Below are 22,473 nucleotides of genomic sequence, written 5' to 3' on the forward strand. Positions count from 1 at the left end.
GATGGTCTTCTTGGGCACAAATGGAATGAGCAGCCCTTGGTCCTAGGCTGGGAAAGTAGATGGCTGGTGAAGGGAATACTTTTATAGCAGAGGTGGAGGGCAATGGTATTCAGACTTATTTCTGGAAAACAAGGAAGGAATAACATTTGAATTCGAAATGAAAAATATCCAACTAAAAATCAACAACAACAAAATGGTATTTTGAGCTTCGAATCAAAAAAAGCCACAGTCAGGAAACAGAGAATTGTATGCTTCTGGTTTTCTTCAAATATGCTCAGGGCCCAGGTAGGTTCTGGGCCCAGGCTGAACCAAGCAGGTTCCTGCCACTGACTGCTCCTCTATTCCTCTTTCCAGAGGCATCATGCAGATTAATATTGGGCCAGAGATGTGGGCAGAGCTGGTCAGAAGTGGCTTTCTTTCCTGTGGTCTCAGGATTATCTGCATTCCTGGGTGATCAGCATTTTCTGCCCCGGGATTTGGGTGCAGGATTCCCGATGGCTTTAAACTCCCTTATACCTTTTTTATATGTCCTGGGAGGTGTTACAGAAAAATTAATGTTTATCCTATTAATTTGGTCAAAACTCTCATCGACAGAGTATAATTTACAGGTAACTATATATTTGACAGCAAGCATACACAGTGGGTAATGTATGCATGATGAAGTTGAAATTCAGAGTTGGAAACACAGTGCACAGTGACTGTATAAATGCCTGTGAATCTCAGTCTGACTGGGAAGTGATTTGATGCCCAGTCCCCATGAGAATGCAGAGATCCATCCCTCCCTGATAGCTGTGGGACTTCAGATGTTGACACTAATGATCAATAAAGAAGGTTCTTAAGAGTGAAGAGTTTGAGATTACTCCTTTATTGACCAGAATACATCCAATTTACTTGATAGTAACCAGATGCAGGTAGTCAATATATACAGTCTATATCCTTATCAAAATAGAAAAGCAAATGAAGAAAACAACAACAACAGATAAATAACAAATCTTCAAATGAATAGAAGGAAAACCAAATAACCAAAACAATTAAAAATTAACCAAACTTTAAATAGAGGAATTGCACTAAGCATTTTTTGCTGCTCCTTTTGCAGAATAGACTTATAGCCTGTGGCTTGCCTTGGAGACATAGTAGACAAGCAGTTAGTGATGGTAATAATCTTTTCAAGAGGAGTGGAAGTAGGTCTGTTTTGTTGGAGTGGGGGTATTAAGGAAAAAGCCATCCAACACTGAGTAGAAATTATATTACAGACTTTGTCCCAATTCTGTCCAATATTGTGAACTGATCTCCATGAAACTCTTCTGGATGACCCACAAGGACAAGTACAAATTTACATGTGCACAGTCTTTCTGGATGACCAGCAGCTCTTGATTGATGTGCATCAGCACTTCTCTGAGTCCCTCAAAAAGTGTACACTTGCTGGAGAGAGGCATGGTGAAAATACAGCGTATTCAATCCAAAGAAATCAAACTACAGGAGGAAAATGCAGTCCACAGTTGCTATGGACATTACAGGTGAGATGCAATAGTGGTGTATTTGCTGTGCACACTTAGTTCTCCTCCTGTAGCTCTTCTCTCCAAGGGAGATCCTGTCCTGGACTGTGTCATGTTCGAGTTTCTGCTGGAGAATTTCAGACCTAGCAGAGCAAGGGAAAAAAAGGTTTAGTGAGTGGTTGTCAATTCGGCTCTCCCTCATATATCAGCTCTATTCAGTTGGACAATCCAGCATGACCTGTCAGCTGAGGTCAGTCCCTGCATCCCCAAGTGTCCTAGAGTACCTGCGCTTGGATTTATATCTCACCTTTCAAACTGTTAGAATTTGAACTGTGGACTATGCACTGTACTGGGATTAAGAGAAAAATGAGCATTTTTTTCCCACTGGTCCAGGTATATGACATTGAATAATAACATTGTAGCTATGTCTGAATCTCAGTTCAAGAGAGGTATGAGCAACCTAGAATACCATGTGGATTCCTTCTGGAGAACATGCCCAGAATTGAGGTGAAATTTCTGATTATGTTAGCACTGAAGGAACCCGTCTAGTTTCTATTTGTAACCACTGAGTCTGCAAATACACAGGGAAGCCATCTCACATCAAATCCATGGGAATTGCATAGATCCTGTAATCACTGAGAATGTGCTCCATGCAAATCTTCCCAGCGTACACATGGACATTAAAGGTGATTGTGATGTAGAAACAGAACAGCACCCCAGTAAGTCTATGGCTAGTGTAAGGCAATTTGTGAGAGGACAGAAGAGAAAATGTCCTCAGATCTTTCCGGAGAGATCACAGGAAGAAAGGAGTAGAACATAGCAAGAAATCCAGAGGATCATATATATTGTTTCATGGGCAAAATTCACATGAACTGTACCAGAACAATACTCTGAGTAGCTCTTTAACTGCCTGAGGCTGAAATCCAGGTGGGGTGGTCATCCACCCAAAAAGGGTATTTATATAGGGAAGGATATTCAAATGGCTTCTTCCAGCCTGTGTTCCTACCTGAACATTAATGCTTAATGTAAAGATTCCCCAGGATTCGCTGGAGGCATAAAAAAAAATGTTGAGTGGGATATGTACATAGTGGCCAGAGCCTATAGACAGCTCAGTCAGTGATGTGCTGTCCTCCCATAAACCGTCATAGAGTCAGGGTTCTTTTTCCATTAACAATCTGGCTTAGCAAGTCCCAAAGGCTGTGTAGAGCTGTCTTGTTGCTCAGCAAAGGATCATATATTGGTGGTGGACTAGACTCTTGTTCTTGTTCACTCTTTCAGACTTTCCCCAAAGTGTGCAACTTCTTCTAATCGGAGCTGTCTTTACCATAGCCTGAGTGACTTCATGCCCAAAGCTAGAATCATAGGAAATCTCCATAACCAGGATCCAAATCAACAAATTTTCTCCCCGTAATGTGATTGCTCCAAAGATAATTTGAATAAGTAAGTAAAAGCTTGCATGGATTATCTCACACTGAATCAGAATCTATGGAAGGGCTCCATCGTATGGTACACTTTTACTCCTTGGCTGATGGACGTCTGGATAGATTCTCCTTCAAGGTTACTCTGGGACCACTACAACACTGATGCTCCCAGTTGCAATGGCAATACCTACTCCTTGTTGTGGAATCACTGGGTTAACTAAAACTTCTGTTCCACTTTCTGAACATGGCTTCTCATAGGGCTACCTGTTCTTACACTGTCAGACCCATTTGAAGCTCATCATTTCTCCTAACCCATTGAGGCTGAAATTAACTGAGAGAAAATGATGTTGATTGACAGCACTTGCAGAATGCTACACAGATAACATAGAGGAGCGCTTTGGATTATCTGTGCACCTAAAGGGGTCCCTGAAACTGCCCTGTTCTTGCACGACAGCATAGCTAAGGGGCTTTTTCTGGATGACGATACAATTCCAAGCAACTCAAATTCTCAATGAATAAAATCCAAGCCAAACTCCCAGGGGAAGTTGTAGTGTGCCAAGGTAGCTCGAAAGAAATGGTAGCAGGCAATGTGAAAAGCAACCTTGGAGAAGACACAGTGAGTGACATAACCTTCCAATGGGCTTTCACAATTCACAAAGAACAGAGAAGCAGAATAAACTCATGGATTTTTCTAGAGAAGCCTTGCCCTTACCTCCCAGTACTCCATTCCTTTGATGTGCTCCAAAGGATTTCAATGCAGATCAGTAGTTTTGCCCCTAATCACTTGAAAATCTAACTTTACAGGTGTTTTTGTGTCCTCGTTTTGGGGGTTGCATTTCTAAAGGATTTTATTGTCCTGCTTCTACACCATAACAAAAAGGGACCTGCAAGCTCTACACCTGTACCATTTTTTACTCCTGTGAAACATGACTCACTTGAACATATTTCCAGTCCTCCCCCAGACTTCACAAGATAATTCTGTTCTGAAATTTTTGGAAACAATAAATTAGTAATTTAAGTGTCCTTTTCCTGTACAGAGCTAGATGGAGATGCCAAATGACTGGGCAGCTCTATTTCATGTTTCATGGATGTAAAGTGAACGCTTAGAGTACTTTTCTCATGAAACTTGGAAATAGAGGGAAACACACGTTCACTACTGCAAACACACACACACACACACATATACCCACACACACACACCACACAGACACACACACACACACAAACACACACAAACACAGACACCCAGATACACACTCACATGCACAAATGAAAACTTTGCTCTTATGCAGCACATTTCCTGTTGAGTGAGGAATTAGTGGGAACAATGCTGTGTACAAGTCTCTTAGACTCAAGCAATATGTGCTGCCCTGACCTGTACTCATTTCCACTTCAGGAAACCTTTCTATGCAGATACTTGCTGGTCCGATAAGTAAGTTACATGTTCTGCACAGATAGCCTAAACAACACAACATCAAATCCCCAAGAGAGAAATTTCTAGGAAAAGACTCCATCAAGCTCTATGCTGACTCATCATAGGCCCCTCACTAAAACTACCCTGTTTCCTTCATAGAAGTCTTTGGAAGCACCAGAGAAGACAGTAACTCATGGTCAGTTCCGAGGAACATTTGATCACATTAGAGTTCCTGTGATATAAAAACAACCTCAATGTCAGTCAGTAAAAGGCTAAATAAATAACATACAGTGAATTTTCTGAAATGCAGCACTGTGTACAATATTGGGAGGGAATCTATCCTGAAAGAATGCAGTGCCCATGATATAGTCAGCAAAGAAATGTCAGCAGAGGGTTGCACTCTAGGATTCCATGCAAGATCATGGGGAAGCCAATAAGACAATACAGAATCTTTCCGGGGGATAACTCTGTTCAGGTAAAGTAAAGAAATCTAATCCTTATTTTTAAAATAGCTAAATGGTTTAAGAATGTGTTGAGACAAATAAGAGAGGGGGCTCCACTAGGAACTGGATGAATGATGCAAAGACTGCTGGCCAGCACAAAACAGGAAGCTTCATGTTTGTTGAGAGACCTAGGCTTAAAGGACTAAGTTAGATAATGACTGGACAAAACTGCATGTCATGAACTGGCCTCCCCGCGTGCTCCCTAAGATGCAGGTCAGCACAGCAATGCACCTTTCTTGGTGAGAATTGGTGGTACATACGGATAACTTTGTTCTTGAAGTCTCAAGTCTCTCATGCCAACCCTCAGCCTTTGAGAAACCTTTTCCACATCCTTGCTCTTCTAACCAGCTTCAGGTTGTAAGGCCCAGTTATGAACTCTCAGGGGCACTCAAGTAAGACAGGATTGACATACTGATACACAGGCTCTGTAGTTACCCAAGATCTATGAAGCATGAAGTCACCGTCTTCATATATAGGGACATGAGGGGAGGAAGAACAAAAGCCACCACAAATGACAATGAGAACCATTTCTTTGGCATTTCCACCAGGCTCTCCTCCTTGAAAACTACTTACTTCCTGAGTCTCACACGATCCTGAAAATAAAATGAGCTCCAGGCTTTTGCTTCATCCCTCAAAGCCCTGTTCTAGTCTAAAGAGGGGTTCCCACATAGCACCCTCCATACATAATGGCATGTAGTGCTGTGCTGTGTGATCAACCTATCTCCCTTAATGAAGTGCAGATTCTCGAAGAGGAGGAGCATTTGCTTTCCAACATGCAGTTTCTTGAAAAGGGGCTATCTCCACAGAAAGCCTTGTAAACCATCACATGAATGAACACTTGGATGAGACCTAGGTCAGGACATGGATCAGTCAATAGACAGTTACATTGGTTTGTCTATGATTATGGTAAGACCTGAGGACAACCTGACCCTGAGGCCTAATCCTACCTGCTGTTGCTTGGCTCTGGGGTCACAGATGTTCATTCCGGCCTCTTCACAGAACCTCTTTGTCTCCACAGAGGATGCTGGCAGTTCAGTCTGCTCCACCAGCAGTTTTCTCTTCTCATTCAGCAAAATCTGTATATTGTTCTCCAATTGAGCTTGTTCACGCAGGAGCTGGGATTGCCTGATGCTGAACCACAAACAAACAATGGTAAATCCCAGCCAGCTTCTATTTGCCTGTCACTCCTGCAAGTCCAGTCATCCCTTCAAGGGCCCTCATCCCCAGAAATCACCAGAATAGAGCCACACTATACAAGTTAGCACCAATTAGAGGAGGTCAAATCCAGAGGATACATTCCTTGTGAATCAAAGTACTTCTGAAAATCCTGACACTAAGACGGTTTATATAAATCAAGGAAGAAGAAATGGTCCATATGGGTGCTTATATGTCCATAGTATGCTGAAAACATCTTCACGTTGTGGGGAAAGCCCCTCTGAGGGGTGGTTGAAGATCCAATAGCTGTATAGTCTTTCCATGTGTTTCTCATGGATCACAGATCTTTAAATCTCCTGTCAGAGTTCTAGAGATTCAGAGTTGATTGATATTCCCATTATGGTGCAAACCTTTTCTATCTTGAGGATCTTTAATGGGGAAAATAACAATTGGAGGGTCTTCTACACCCTTCACATGTAGGACAACTGAGTCCAAGAGCTACAAATCTAAGACCCTTGCCACAAGGCAGGCTTCTTTTTAAGAGTCAGACACTACAGAACCAGAGCCCTGACTTTGGTTCAAAGTCACACAGAACAGAAGCATTCCCTGCCTAGTGCTGGGTTTTCATCTCTGTCAGCGACTCACCGGTAGGAACTGTTCACTTGTATGAGCTCCTTGTACCTCTCCATGGCATCACTTATTGAGTTGGTCATCATTTGCATAGCCATCATTCTCATCTCATGTTCGGATTGAAGGACTGGCAATTCGACATCCAGCCTGGGTTAGGTCATGGCCAAAGGAACAAATAACATTTTGAACTCATGATTTCAGAATTAGGTGAAATGTAAATAAAAAATATATAATAAAACAGTTCAAATTCAAGGAATGGTGGAAGGGAAGAAAATGGCAAACTCAAAAACCAGACCAAAACCCAAGAGTGAGACTCAATCCACAGAAAATATTTCCATGTACATAAGCAAACATTTGTTTTGATATAAGGACTCCTTGGAATCTTGGGGAGATATGGTTCTGCAAAGACTCACTATATAGGAGAGGGCAGAGCCTGAGAGCTGCCTGTTTGGGAATAACAACGGTCAAGACCACAGTGACCATTTCTAGGACACAATGAACAATCCCTGGATAGTTAAAAAAATAAAAAACTAAAGATCAAAGCAGGTGAAACAAATTAGGTAAAATCAGACTGTTCTCTCGATTACTTAAACTCAGTATGTACCACATACTTGCTCCTTCAAAGTATTTGTACTGGTTAAGTTTATTATCCTGGGCACAGGACAACCGAGCCAAGGGACCAATTGGAGGGACCTGAGCTTCAAGAGCTGGCCAGGTGAGCATGATGGAATTGACTAGTTCAGGAAGAAGATTCCTCCAGTCTGTGCCACAGCTTTGGGCCCAAGAGAAAGCTGTGATGACATTTCTCTTGTTTTGAATACTCAATCCTTGGTTTCTATTGTTACATGAATTCTCAGAGGGCATAAATATGTTTGACAGGGAAGAGGATTTATAGCACCTCCTCCCCTCAGGAGAGTCCTGTGTGCCACCAAGGTATACAGAAGGAGCAAAGTGCTCTGTAGATCAATGTGGGCCTCCACGTACTCATCACTATCATGACCTGCAAACTGTCCATCACACAAATTCTCAGACCCCATCAAAGGTCCCAGACGTCCTGATCCTGAGTAAAACACCAACAAATACATCCACATATATACATACCAACCCATATCCAAAAACATTTAGAATGCCAACTACATCCATGGAGGTGCCATAGAATCAGTGTATAATGAACAAATTCAGAGGAAAAGAGTGATGACCTGCAGGCATTTCATTCACACACACACTTGCAGTAAGTGTGACCAGGTCCTTCCAGCTGTTGACAGAACCAATGCATCTCCAACCACCTCAGGCTCAACTACAAAACAGGTTAACCCCAAACACACAGCACCTAGCTTATCTCACAAGCTAATGCATGCCAAGTCTCCTTAAAATGCAGGATGAGAGGTGAAACTCTCTCGTGCTATGAGGAAATCTTGGGTTAGCAGAGAGAGAGCACAAGACAGTGAACAGGTTACTGGGCATAATGATTACCTGTGGTCCCAATCATCATAGATATAAAGGTCCAGGATTTGGTAAAGTTCATCCCTCTCGAATTGACACTTCTGGATTTCAAATTTGAGTTCCTCCAGTTCCTTTAGACACTCCACTTGCTGACTTATGACACTTTGGGATGATGCCTTCCTACCAAAACCTGTAGATAGATAAACCCAAGTTAATTTGCATATTTGATGGCCCATGGGAGGAAAAGACCATTCCGAATACCAAAAGGCAGTTGAGGAAGATGAAATGGTAGACTGGGTGAATCCCAAAAAGAGCAGAAAAGCTATTTTGAAGCTGGACTTTAAGCTATGACCCTCTTCCCAACCTCTAATGCCATACACGTGCCACACTCACTATTATAGGACCCCTGGCACTGAGAATTATAACCTGACTGAGACATAAACATCTGGGATAATGTTATCTCATATCAGATGTGGTGCAGTTAATCCTGGAGTTCATAATGCTTAGCTCCATCAAGCTCTAATCATCTATGTTCCAGTCCAAAGTGTCTGAGAACTCAATTCATGACTAGGGGTGCATCCTTCCTTGTTCTCACCATAGAGACTTATGTAACCTACAGTAATCTAGAGGATGAAGTTCTTCAACTCCCAACCATGGATGGTCACATTGTTAATCTCACAGTGCCTCCTCCTGCCATTCATTGACATTCACAGTTAAAAAACTTCAAGAAAAGACACTGAAGGCTTACCACTTTATGTCTTTCAAATTTAAGATTAGGAACTCCTGACTCTTGGTTTGCCTTTGAGAAATCCCAAGGCTCCTGCTTGTAAGGCCTAGCCTTAGAAGGCACATCTCAAACCTACCTCCTTGAGGATGTTCCCCAACTCTGCCCAGGACTCACCAGGCCTTCCCCAGAATGATTTCCTCCTTCCTGTTTCACTAGAGAGGGGGTCAGCTTCCCTCTGACGTGGTATGGTCTCTCCTTGATCTCCCCTTTCCTTCCGAAATAGCCTGAGCAGCTGGCGAAACATGCCTGCTTGTGAACCCAAAGGGAACTGAAGAAAGATCCCAAAGGCAGTTGGTGTCACCACAACACTGGTGACATCACAGAAGATTCTAGGGATCTCTTAGATACAATAGATTGCCCAGTGAAGTGCTTACTGGTGATGTCACTGGAAAGTTCTATGGCCTACCTACTAACCAGCTCTCCCCAAACTAATGATTTTCTGTGGGGACCCTTTCCTCCAGTCTCTCATGTGTCGCTGGGAATACCATTTGGCAACCTTTATTTCAAAGCTAGATATGTCTCTCTGCTTCATTAAAAGTCAACAATGCTTTTGCTGGGGAGGGCTGCTTACAACCCTGAATTTGAGAGCAGATTTTTCTTAGCACCCAAATCTCTAGGGACCAAGGAGGAGGGAGACTTTACTTAAAAGTAAATCTACTACTTGAGACAATGCATGTGACACACATTTCCATTCCTAAGGTTTTCCCTTTTTCTGGAGGCCAATATATTTCTTCTATACCTCTGAGTGTATAAAACCTGGAAATATTTGCTTACTGTGCAGTCCTTGACAGCCGACATTGTTTCCATTTACATATCCATGTATTTCACAAAATCAATGGTCTATAATCCTATTTCTTTTGCAATAAAAACTCCTTTTCCATGGGAACATAGTGATCAACTACAGGGCATATATAAAAGAATAAGTTTCTGTCCCTTTTATATATTATGTAGGATATCTTCCTTTTCTCAAATATAACAAGACAATTAAATTGGACATCAGTGAGCAAATGTCAACCTGGACCTTGTGTTACTACATTGTAACTACGTAGCCATCACTTTTACAATATCATTCTTCCTGAATAGCCAAGTCCAGGCATGAGAATATTGGGGGCTGCACCATGATCTTTTACTTCTAGCAAACATAACAATCAGGAGAACGGGAAGGGAGTGGAATGGCGTGAGGTCAGGTTGAAGCTCAATTTTAATGGGTCCATAAGTTCTGGAGGGTGTCCATTTGGCATTGTGATATGTGGATTCTGTCTTCTTATCCTAGGTTTTATAATCCCACCTGAATGTGTGCTATAATGCCACCAAACCTCACAGATGTAAGAGTGAAAATCATGTATGACGTTTCTGGGAAGAACTCTGCCTTTTACTACCATCTGGAGTTATACAACATCACTATACAAAGCTCAGAAGAGAGGGGTGCAGATGTGCGGGCCTTAGAAGTTGAGGATCTTTTCTTCTGATTAAGCCACTTGTTTTTCCTATGTAATTTTTCCCTTGCTCTTTTACTAATGGTGGCTGACTTCTTTCCTGGCCTGAGGTAGACTGGAGTCCAATCTTGTGGATTACTGAACCTTCTATTTTTGAGATGACAGGCCCACCAAGGGTCCTACTGCATACAGAAGGTGTGAATAATTCTCAGGGGCTGGAGTAAGTTAAAAACGTCTGTGACAACAAAGAACTGATTAAGAAAACAAGAGCCCAGCTGCTCATCAAGATCACAGTTGTATGATAGTAAGAAAATGTGAATAGGCATCAGGTGAAAAGATAAATTAATTAGGAGGTCATAGGCCTAGAAGGGTTATCCTTTGCTCTCAGTGGAGCTGCCCTTCTTTCTGCCATTCCTCGCCCTCTGCCACAGGACCAGAGACTTCCCCAGACAACTGGCTGGCCTTGCCAAAGACCTGGCAGGGCTTCTCCCTGCAGAATAGGACATGTAGAGTCCTTGAGGACTCACCAAGAGGTCTCCTCCACACAGGTTCCTTGTTGTCAAAGGGAAATGTTCCTGCAGAATCCTGCCATGGCAGCAGGAATTTCAACCTGGCTGCTCTTGGTCCAGCTCACTGGGTGCAGGCCTGAGGCCCAGGGGTATCTGGCAAAGAAGCAGCACACACTACCTCACAGCTCTCTCTTTGTTGGATGCAACTGCTAGGACTGTGATAGGATTTTTGTTTCTTTGTGTGTTTATTAGAAATACCTACAAAGCTGATTAAAGTTGTAACATGCCTTCATACCCAGAATGCAGAATGTTTTTAAATCATTGTTGTTCCTGTTTTATGTTTGGATTTTGTTCTTTAATCCCCTCAGGAAATTTCCCTGTGCTTAGAATGTTAAGCACATGCTCTGGAGGGATCGATTATTCAAGTTAGGCAAAGCTTTTGTTCTCACCATCACTCCACAGATGATGCCATTACTTACTTTCAAATAAGAAAACAGTCATAGAAAAGTAAATTAACCTGTAAGCTATCACAGAAGAAACACATCATGATTGTGGAATGGTAACCCAGTATTTTGTATTTCCTAAGTTATTTTTATTTTAAACTTTTTTATTGGATTTTTTGGGGTACATTTCATTTTTTTTAAATCTTTAAAGGTATCTTTTATTCCTCTCCTCCCATTTACAAGGTGGAATTTCACCTGTGATTGTTAGTCCAGATAGTTTGGTCAATGGCTTAGATATCACCTTGGCCTAGTTTCCTTGGCATAAGCTGAGTTAGAAGCAGACTCAAAGATTCAGGACCAACAAATAATGAATTCCACTACATCTGGATCCCCAGCCTCACAGCCAGGAAGGGACTGGATTTCCATTCACTATTTAAAAAGATGCAGTTCATTAACATGTAAAAAAATTTCTCAAGTATATTAAAGTGTTGACCATGATCATACAGTTTTTCAAATACCTGGCATTCATCTTTTTCCAAATCCTAAAATTTCTTTCTTATTCACATTTTTTGATTATTTTTTGGCATTAGTATCATTTTTTTAAATTTTAGTTTTTTTAATAGATATATATGTTTTATTCAAACGTTATTCCCTTTCCCAGCTTTTGGTCCATAAACCCCCCTGCCGTGCCCTCTCCCATATATATGGTCCCCCAATCCATGCCACTTAGAAACCCCTTCCCGGATATTTCCCTGCACTCAGGGTCTAACCTTGTTAAGAACAAGGGCTTCCCCTTCCACAGGTGCCCCAACAAGGCTATTCTCTCCTACATATGCAGTTGGACCCCTGGGTCAGTCCACGTATAGTCTTTTGCTAGTGGTTTATTTGGTTGGCATTGCTGTTCTTATGGGGTTGCAAGCCCTTCAGCTCTTTGAATCCTTCCTCTAATTCCCATAAATGGCGTCCTGCTCTCAGTTCACTAGTTTACTGCCAGCACTGACCTCTTTATTTGAAATGCTCTGCATGTGTCTCTCAGTGGAGATGTATATCCAGTCCCTTTCAGTAAGCACTTTTTAGCTTCATCAATCTTACCTAGTTTTGGTGGCTGTATATACATGGGCCACATGTGGGGCAGGCTCTGAATGGCTGTTCCTTCAGGCTCTGCTTTAGATTTGGCCTCCATATCCCCTCCTATGGATACTTTTGTTCCCCATTTTAAGAAGGTGTGGGAACATCTGCACTTTGGTCATCCTTTTCTTGAGTTTCCTGAGATCTGTAGATTGCATCTTGGGTAATTTGAGGTTTTGGTCAATATCCACTTATCAATGAGTACATACTGTCAATGAGGGGTGCTGAGAATCTGGAAGAGAATGGGGGACAAGAGACGTGACGAAGGACTCCAAGACAAGAGTCTGATCAAGGCGACAATTTTATTTTTCCCCAAGGCTGAATTTGTACCATAAAAAGGGTAACAGAGAGAGGAGAGAAGTAAAAAACAATTACCCACGCCAAGGACACAATATTCATGTGGTCAGGGAATCGGCTGATGTTGACAGGTTGTCAGAAAGTTCACAGGTTTGTCATATCTATTAGTCAGCAGGATGTTGGTTTTTCAGAAAGGTTACAGGTCATGACATTGGGTATCTTAACGTCACACGTTATCATATGATTATTCATCTTGACCGCCACATTTGTATTAGTCTTCTGCAGCTGGCTGGGGATTTTCCATGAACCCAGTCATACTTAATGGTAACCATAATAATAACATCAATAATGGAGGGCTTCAAGGCCATCGCTACCAAGAGCATACCAAGTGTGTTTTTCTGTGATTGGATTACCTCACTGTGGATGATATTTTCTAGTTTTTTCCATTTGCCTATGAATTGAACGTAGTCATTGTTTTTGATAGCTGAGTGGTACTCCATTGTGTAGATGTACCACATTTTTCGAATCCATTCCTCTGTTGAAGGGCATCTGGGTTCACTTCAGGTTCTGGCTATTATGAATAAGGCTGCTATAAACTCAGTGGATCATATGTGTTTGTTTTATGTTGGAGTATCTTTTGGGTATATGCCCAGGACAGGTATAGCTGTGTGCTCAGGTAGTGCAATGTCCAATTTTCTGAGGAACCTTCCGACTGATTTCCAGAGTGCTTGTACCAGTTTGCCATCCCAGCAACAATGGAGGAGTGTTCCTCTTTCTCCACATCCTCACCAGCATCTGTTGTCACCTGAGTTTTTGATCTTAGCCATCCTGACTGGTGTGATGGGAGATGTTTAATAGCAGTTTCTATGTCTTTATGAGTTACGGGTTTGTTTCGAAGGTATATTTATTCCTGATTTAACTGTGGTACCTGGTATCTGTATAGAAAATTGTCCATTTCCTCTACATTTTCCAGTTTTGTTGAATATACGTTTTTGTAGTAGGATTTGATGATCTTTTTAATTTCTTCAGATTTTGCTGTTATGTCTCCCTTTTATTTCTGATTTTATTAATTTGGATACACTCTCTGTGCCCTCTGGTTAGTATGGCTAAGCGTTTATTTATCTTGTTGATTTTCTCAAAGAACCAGCTCCTGGGTTTGCTGATTCTTTTGATACTCGGTTATGTTTCTTCTTGTTTGATTTCAGCCCTGAGTTTGATTATTTCCTGCTTTCTACTTCTCTAGGGTTTATTTAATTTTTTTCTAGAGCTTTTAGGTGTGCTGTGAAGCTGCTGAAATATGCTCTCTCTTGTTTCATTTTGCAGGCACTCAGAGCTATGATTTTTCCTCTTAGCGCTGCTTTTATTGTGTCCCATAAGTTTCAGTATGTTGTATCTTCATTTTCATTTACTTCTAAGAAATCTTTAATTTTTTTCTTATGTCTCCAATGACCAACCAAGTTGTCATTGACTTCAACTTCCATGTATATGTGGGCTTTCTGTCCTATTTATTGTTATTGATCAGTAGCCTTAGTCCGTGGTTTTTTGATAGGATACATGGGATTATTTCTATCTTCCTGTATCTGTTGAGGCCTGTTTTGTGACCGATTATATGGTCAATTTTGGAAAAGGTACTGTGGGATGCTGAGAAGAAGGTATATCCTTTGGTTTTAGGGTGGAGTGTTCTATAAATATATGTTAAATACATTTGGTTCATAACTTCTGTTAGTCTTTCTATGTCTCTGTTTAATTTCTGTTTCCCTGATCTGTCCATTGATGAAAGTGGGGTGTTTAAATCTCCTACTATTATTGTTTGTGGTGCAAAGTATGATTTTTTTGAGCTTTAGAAAGGTTTCTCATTGTTTAGGGACACAACTGCTATATACTTGACAAATATAGCAATCACGCAGAACATCTGTAGAAAGCCTGTGACCGTTGGCCATATGAGGATGAGTGTCTTTCAAATATCATCATGATTTTTGGTAAGATCTTCCCTGTAATTGGTGGCATGGCTTCCCACAAACATGGTCCAGTTGTCTAAAATCTACTCCTTGGTAAGAATCTTTTTTTATCTGACTCATACACCAGATGCCAGAACTCACCCTGTGCATGGTCATAGTCCTGAGGGAGGATCCAGTGGCGAATCTCATCCTAGTCCAGCTTCCCATCCTTGTTCAGATCTGGCAAATCATTGAACTGCTCCCCAGACAAAACCAAGTCTGTCTCAGGGCAATTGTCCTCGTGAGAAAAAGATGTTCACAATGTACTCATCCTGGTCCACAAAACCATCCCCGTTCTTGTCGATATCCTCCAGGGTTTCCAGAACTACAATCTCCTTCATATGTTCTAAATCCTCTTAGTGTAGAAAAGCAATGAACCCATCCTGAGTAGCTGTCAGGTCACCGTCAAGGCCTTAAACCTCCTCTCATCTCATGGAGGCAACTTTTTAAAGTTGTGATGATCAGAGCTATCTTGGAATTCAGCAAGGTTAACCAGGTAGTAGCCATAGTTGGCCTGATTGTATTCTTCCCAGGAGATCTTTTCGTATATGTATCCCAATCCTTCCAGAGTTTAGCCACATTATGGTTGATGTATCTTTTCTGTACCTGTTTGATCCAAACTTTCAGGTCTTCAGTAGTAACAAGGCCACCTCCATCACTGTCAATTGGATCAACAATTTTCCCCAGCCTCTCCTGCTCTCGTCCAGGCTTACTATCAAAGGTCTTGGAGTCCTCCTTGCCCAGGAAGTCCTCATGATTGTACAGGAAGCTGTCCTAATCCTCTGGTGGCCACTCACCCAGCTCTGAATCGGGACAAACCATGTGCTCCTTGCTCATCATGCTCTTGGCCATGAACACCAGGACCAGTGCCAGCAGCATCCCATGGGGAGTCCCAGGCTGACACCATACACCACAGTCGTGATCAAAGGGAGGCAGCAGGGAAGGAGGTGCTCAGAGCATCCTTAGCCGCTGTCCATCCCCAGAGAGGGCTTTTGTTACATTTCAAATGTTATCCCTTTTCCTGGTTTCCCATCCACTAAACCCCTTATAACACGCCTCCCCCTTCTACTGTGAGGGTGTTACCACCCACCCAAACTCCCAGGCCGACCTGCCTCCCTGTTCTGGTTTCCTCTATACTGGGGCATCAAGCCTTGACAAGACCAAGGGCTTCTCCTCCCATTTGTGCCCAAGAAGGCCATTCTCTTCTACATATGCAGCTGTAGCCATGGGTCTGTCCATGTGTACTCTTTGGATGGTGGTTTAGGCCCTGGGAGCTCTGGGTGTTTCTTACTGTTGTTCTTATGTGGCTGTAAACCCCTTCAGCTCCCTCAATCCTTTCTCTTAACTCTCCATTTGGGACCCTGTTTTCAGCTAAATGGTTGACTGCAAGCATCTGCCTCTGTATTTGTCATGCTCTTTACCCCACTCTTTTGAGCAGATCACCACAGAGCAACAAAGATGTATTGTCTTGGCGTGATGATGTATAGACAAATAGTTGATTTCTTAATTCCTAATGATGGTTCTATAAGAATTCCTAAATTAGATTAGTAATTTTAAGCTTTTATAATAGGACTGCTATTATGTTTTCTCTGGTGATCAAAATTGCATTGAGATCTCTTCTATTCTTAAAGTGTCATGAGTGAATTGCTTCTCCAATACCAAGGAGGCATCTACAAATTAGAGCCCATCCTAAGAGGGTATAAACCAATTAACCAAAGTTCATAAAAGGAGAACAAATCATTTACTATAGGTGCATGGACTGAACATAAATAACTGACTGGATTTGCCTATAGGTAATTTCACTTATTTTTTTCTCATAAAAATTACAGCTTTTAACTCTCCATGAATGTGCAGAGCTGGTGACAGATGGTGACTGTTTATCCTGAGGATTACTCTTCATGGATATGCATGTAAACATTCTCTGTCGTAAACTGATTATCCAACTTATGATTTGAATTCCTGTGCAAACTTGTGGTGAACATTTCACCATGTGATGCTGTGTTCAGAAAGATATACAAATACTGAGTACAAAGAGAGAGAAGCTTTTTAGACAGAACTGAACTGAAGAGAACAGAACTCAAGAAGAACTTAGAAGTAAAGGCACAGCGTTGAGAGGAAGGCCTTGAGAGTAAGGAAATTATTGTGTCATAAGAGCAAGAGGAAAGGAGATAAGAAGAAGAGAGCAAGGAGAACCTCTTTAGTCAAACTTTATGGAGGGAAACTTTTGTCTTTTAGGAAAACTGAAGAACTTAGAAATAAAGGTTAAAATCACTGCTCTTCAGCCTTCAGTCAGGCTCACTGGCTAGCCTGTGCTCTTCAGTCAGGTTCACTGGCTAGCCTCTGCTCTTCAGTCAGGCTCACTGGCTAGCCTGTGCTCTTCAGTCAGACTCACTGGCTAGCCTCCGCTCTTCATTCAGGCTCACTGGCTAGCCTCTGCTCTTCAGTCAGGCTCACTGGCTAGCCTCTGCTCTTCAGCCTGGCTCACTGGCTAGCCTCTGCTCTTCAGTCAGGCTCACTGGTTAGCCTCTGCTCTTCAGTCAGGCTCACTGGCTAGCCTCTGCTCTTCATTCAGGCTCACTGGCTAGCCTCTGCTCTTCAGTCAGGCTCACTGGCTACCCTCTGCTCTTCAGCCTGGCTCACTGGCTAGCCTCTGCTCTTCAGACTGGCTCACTGGCTAGCCTCTGCTCTTCAGTCAGGCTCACTGGCTAGCCTCTGCTCCTCAGTCAGGCTCACTGGCTAGACTCTCCTCTTCAGCTGGGCTCACTGGCCGATGGAGCCCTAGCACATTGCTTAACCATCTGCTCATGACTGCGTGACTACGCTGACCACCTGACCGCCCTGACTTCTTAAAGTCATTCTCTAGAAAGAGCACAAGAAACCAAAGAGAAACACCGCAGCAAACTTTTCCCATGGGCTTTGCTTAACCTTAAGTGCTTTCATTATTTCTTTAAAAGAGTGAAATATAATTTAGGCTATTTATATGTCCAAGAGAGCTGTGCAGTAGTCATTGCTTTAGGGAATTTGGTGCTAAATCAAAAGATTCCTTTATTCTATTACGATGTTATCTGTATGCTGTACGATGTATGTTTAGAAAACACAAAACTAAATTCCTAAATCTAGATGTTTTAAGACATCAGCTCATGGAGAAACATATCTGCTTACCTATCTAGACTGGCCTTTTTTGCTATACTGCAGGTAAAATCAATTTTCCACACTAATTCCATGATTTTCAAGAATGATTAAGAGTAAAATATGTTGAACATAATGGCCAGAAAGGGGGTTCTGTCAAGTTGTCTTATGTGGGTCAAGATACCAAGCTATAACTGGTCAACCTAAAACCACCTGTTCCCAAAACTAACAGAACTTACAGAAAATACATACTTTCTTATCATTCCTCCTCCCCAATGGTCAGTGATTTATTGAGCACCTAATACGATCCTAGCACTGTGCATCTAAGGGTGTAATGGTGAATAAAAAGCTTAATAAAAAGCCTCATTAAGTAATAAAGAAAAATGAAACATAACTTTGAAACTCAGAATTCAATATAAGAAAACCACCATTTCTTTAACTGGTGATTTCTGAAAACTTCATCATTTTTTCCATGGGCTTCTACAGTAATGATACTCAGTCTTGATTTTGTAAGTCACAAAAAGCAAGTCACACTTCTTTCTTGGCTCCCACAACTGTCAAAGAGAACAACACTGTCACTGTCCATTTCGCTTCCCTATCAATCCTGCTATGGATGGTAATGAATTCCAGTCTTTTCAATGTGAAAACAGGCCACCACTTGAGGGGAAAGGTTATTAAAATTACCCAAAACCGTATATTCTCTAAAATTTTCACATAGCATTTTACTGATATCACAATGTAAATTCACCACAAATATTTATCCAATGAAAATATTGAACAGCTCTGCAAATAGGAGCGATAATCATATATACTTGAAAACAACTATCATGGAAACAAATGACGTAATAGGAGAAAAGTTACATCACTAAAAAGTACAGAAGCAGCAAAAAAGACACTACATTTCTTGGTTTGAAAGTTAGGTGATACACTTGATCTCTAAAGACAGGCAATGTACTTGATTTTTAAGCCCTTCAACTGTGCCCTGTCCACACAGAAACTACAGTAGATGACAATCTTTTGTAAGATTTATTGATTTATATGTGAGACCATGCAGCTGTCTTCAGACACAACAGAAGAGGGCATCAGTACTCCTTACAGATGGTTGTGAGCCATCATGTGGTCGCGGGCATTTGAACTCAGGACCTCTGGAAGAACACTTGGTGCTCTTACCCATTGAGCCATCTCTCCAGCCCTCACAATGGCCTCTTACACAGCATCACAGTGGTCTATTTCACTAGATGGCTCCAGGGTGATAACAGAGAAACTTTCACAGTTCCTGAGCACTTCTGAGTTCAAACACCACCAGTGCCCAATCTGTGCTGTTGGCACATTCTGACCTTCTCCTAAGGGTTGTCAGCCACAAAAGGGATGGGTTAGCACCAGACAGCATTCATTGCCCAATCCTAAAAACCCCCTCGATTCTGAAAAAGCCACATTCCATGCTTGCTCCAAATTTGAGGAAGCCAAATGGTTGATCTGGCTCAAGGCTCCTCTTTTCTTAGCTCATCAACTTTCTTCTTCCACTTCTTGTCACAAGAAGTATGTTTTTATGCTGCAACTACACTGCAGTGTTTGAAGGAAACCACCATAAACTCTGGGTGTCACCTCTTGAAATTTAAAATTCACAAAACAATTCATGGCTTTCTAATCAGCACCATGGAAAATAAACAAAAACAAGAAAACCATTCCAAAGGAACTTGCTGATCTGGAGGCCTGCTCATAGCAGGCAGGAAAGAATTAAATTATGCAGAACTGTAATCTGCATAAATTGCCTGAGGTTTTAAGAAAATATATTCCCACGATCCCCATCCTTTAACATAGAATGAAAACATTACAGGGAGTGTGCCACCAGGCTAAGCTGCCTCTGAAAAGCCTGTCCTGCCCTGGCAGGTACAGGTCATTTAATTCTAAGTCAATCTAGAGAGAGGTGACAGCCCCAAGTTGCTCTGGGGATGTCAGAGCACAGCTCTCATGCACACTCCGATCACCTCTCCATTCTTTCCCAATGCCATAGGCTTTCCAATCCCTGCTTCAGCTCTCCATACATCCCTGAACCCTCCCTTCCCCTACCCAATGGGCTCACTTTGCATTGCCTCCTTCTGCCACTGCTTTCCCAGGGCTGGGGTGGGGGCGGCCCAGAAGGAGCCTTAGGAGGGACGCGGGTCTCCTATGTACCTTGATGATGCTGCTCTTAAGGTGCAGACCGCCCTGCTTGAGGCTTGCTGTCCCTGGGGAGCAGACCGGAGGTCGGGCTAGGGGTCCGCGCGGGCGCCAGGCCTCCAGGTCCCCTGGCAGGACTAGCCTTGGCTTCTTTCCTGGACACTGCAAGGGTGGAGTCGCCGTTGGAAACCCCGCCACTGTCTTAGCGCGCCCTCCCGTGGCCGAGGTGACCCCCAACGCCGTTACCGCCCCCTTCTCTGTCAGCTTCTTCTGATTTTTCTTTTCATTTTTTTCTTTTCTCTTTTTGTTCGCGACGTGGCGCCTGAGAAGAGCTCGCCTCCAGGAAGGAGGACATCGTGCAGGCAGAATCACGTCTGGGCCCTGCCGGGGTCGGAGAGGGAGAGAGAGGAGTCAGCTTGGGCTTCGGCGCCCCGGCTGCCGGCACCCGCGGAAGGAAAACTCACCCAGGCACACGCGCTGCTGCAGGCGCCAAATATAACGCGAGCGCCCCGACCCCTCAGGCCCCGCGCTCACCCACGAGCTCCGCGTGCCCTGAGGCCCGGCTCGGGCGCGGTCGAGCGGCGGGGTGGGAAGGACACGTGTGCCCACTCCGTGGCGCAGACAACACCCGGAGGCAGGACAAGGGGAGGCGCGTGGTGTGGAGCTCCGGGCTCCGCTCAGGCCCGTCAGTCCCCTCTCAGGGCCCGCTGAGGCCGGGGCGGCTTCTTCGGGCCTCCAGGCCCACCGTGACCAACCTGAGGCCATCACAGCCAGAGCTTCCTGGTGCCCCAGGCTGGAGGCTTGGACATGGCAATTGTGGTTGCCACTCTCCTAGGCCGGCTCAGCAGGGCACAAGCCACCACCTGCTGTCCTCCCCTGAAGGCATCTTGATGGGGCTGAGAGCCCACATCCAGCAGGCGAGCCTCAGGGCACGGGGCCATGGTCTTGGCTCTGCACCTTGTTTCCAGCCCCTCACACATATGGCAGCATCACACATATGGCTCCTTCTACCAACCGCCACTAATCACCATTTGGACATTCCATTACAGTGTTCTCAAGAAGAAAGATGCAAACAAACACGAAAAGAATGAAATTTAAAATCTTTTTTATCAGGTTGGAGAGATGGCTTGGTGGTTAAGAGCGCTGCTTCTCCATTGCTCCCAAGTTCAATTCCCAGCAACCACATGGTGACCCACAACTATCTGTAGTGGGATCCAATGCCCTCTTCTGTCTGAAGCTCTCTTCTGACATTCAGGCACACTCACAGAGTGCTCATGTACATAAATAAATAAATCTTTAAAAATAAAGCCTTCTAATCAGTTAATGTATCTACATCTAGAAGCTAGAAAAGGGTCACAGCAATATTAAAAATAACTCAGAAATAGTAAAGGGATGTACGAGAGTCACAAAATTCACTGGGCAACATGGTGTATGCCTGGAATCCCAACACTCACAAGGCTGAGGTAGGTGGATTGCCTTGAGTTCAAGGCTAGACTAAAGTGTGAGACCTTGTACTAGAAAACAGAACACTTGAGGAGGGGATGGAGAGAGAGACAGAGAGACAGAAGAGACAGAGAGACAGAGAGGGAGACAGAGACAGAGACAGAGAGAGAGAGAGAGACAGAGCTTGATGTCATTTCCTGCACTGATGACAAGCTACTGAAGAATGTGAATGTCTCCTATCAAGCACAGAGAGTGCTAATGACAGAATGGGTTTCTTATTAAGATATCATAAACTATAGATGAAAAGTAAAGGAATGTATAATAAATAAAAGAGAAATCAGACATCGGAAACCTAAATTTAGAAGACTGTATATGTTTAAGTCACCTGGAGGGAATGGACGATGTGGGGGAGAGAATAATCAGAATAAATTATATATGTGTATGAAAATGGAAACTAAGAGCAACCAATGAAAAGAGAAAAGCAGGTTTATTTTACGATGAAATTGAGTTCCCATATGACACTATGTAACATTTTGTAAATTGATTATATGAATTATCAGCAATAAAAATCAATTGTTATTAAAGATGTGGTTGTGTTCATATTAATTAGAAATGTTTTAAATTCTTTTTATTTATTTGCTTATTTATTGATTGATTTTTTTTTTAAGATAGGGTTTTCCTATATAGACCAGGTCGACCTCAAAAAACAGATCCACCTGCTTATGCCTTCAAAGTGTTAGGATCAAAAATGTATATTCACACATGAAAGTTACATTCTTAAAGTGATAAAAAAGAAAGTACAGTTATCAACATGGTAAAATTATTGAACAGTGATCAAGTGAATGGAAATATCAGAAACACATTTAAGGCATTAGGTCACTGTTGTTAAAAGGATCTTAAGCAGCATATATAATTCAAATCATCCAGGAGACACATTTCGAAAAAAAACAAGAAACTGGGTAAAGATGATTTAAATTTTTTAATCTATTAAAAATTTTAAAGTGCATTCGATATGAAAGTGTAAGTGATATACTTCACATTTTTGCTTACATACCATCTTCAATTTTATGTGCATTCTGCAA

The 22,473-nt window shown here is 42.5% G+C and overlaps 1 protein-coding gene and 1 pseudogene across 3 annotated transcripts; both read right to left on the bottom strand.

Annotated features, from left to right (window-relative positions):
- Positions 1 to 849: 849 nt before the first annotated feature.
- LOC148003473 (uncharacterized) lies at positions 850 to 20,560 on the bottom strand. 3 transcript variants are annotated; one of them, XM_087568812.1, is made up of 7 exons: positions 20,413 to 20,560; positions 19,964 to 20,329; positions 12,330 to 12,597; positions 8,093 to 8,252; positions 6,635 to 6,766; positions 5,782 to 5,965; positions 850 to 1,639 (listed from the first exon to the last, which is right to left on the bottom strand). In XM_087568812.1, the coding sequence occupies exons 3-7, from the start codon at positions 12,418 to 12,420 to the stop codon at positions 1,634 to 1,636; spliced, it is 573 nt and encodes a 190-aa protein (XP_087424938.1). In that variant the 5' UTR covers positions 12,421 to 12,597; positions 19,964 to 20,329; positions 20,413 to 20,560; the 3' UTR covers positions 850 to 1,633. The 3 variants fall into 3 exon arrangements, with proteins under 3 accessions (XP_087424938.1, XP_087424940.1, XP_087424939.1); XM_087568814.1 differs by lacking the exon at positions 12,330 to 12,597 and having other exon boundaries at positions 20,487 to 20,560; XM_087568813.1 differs by lacking the exon at positions 12,330 to 12,597.
- Positions 14,541 to 15,538, bottom strand: LOC148003474 (reticulocalbin-1 pseudogene; annotated as a pseudogene).
- Positions 20,561 to 22,473: the final 1,913 nt, after the last annotated feature.

Source organism: Rattus norvegicus, chromosome 9, assembly GCF_021556685.1.
Source record: "Rattus norvegicus strain SHRSP/BbbUtx chromosome 9, alternate assembly SHRSP_T2T, whole genome shotgun sequence".
Lineage (NCBI taxonomy): Eukaryota > Metazoa > Chordata > Mammalia > Rodentia > Muridae > Rattus > Rattus norvegicus.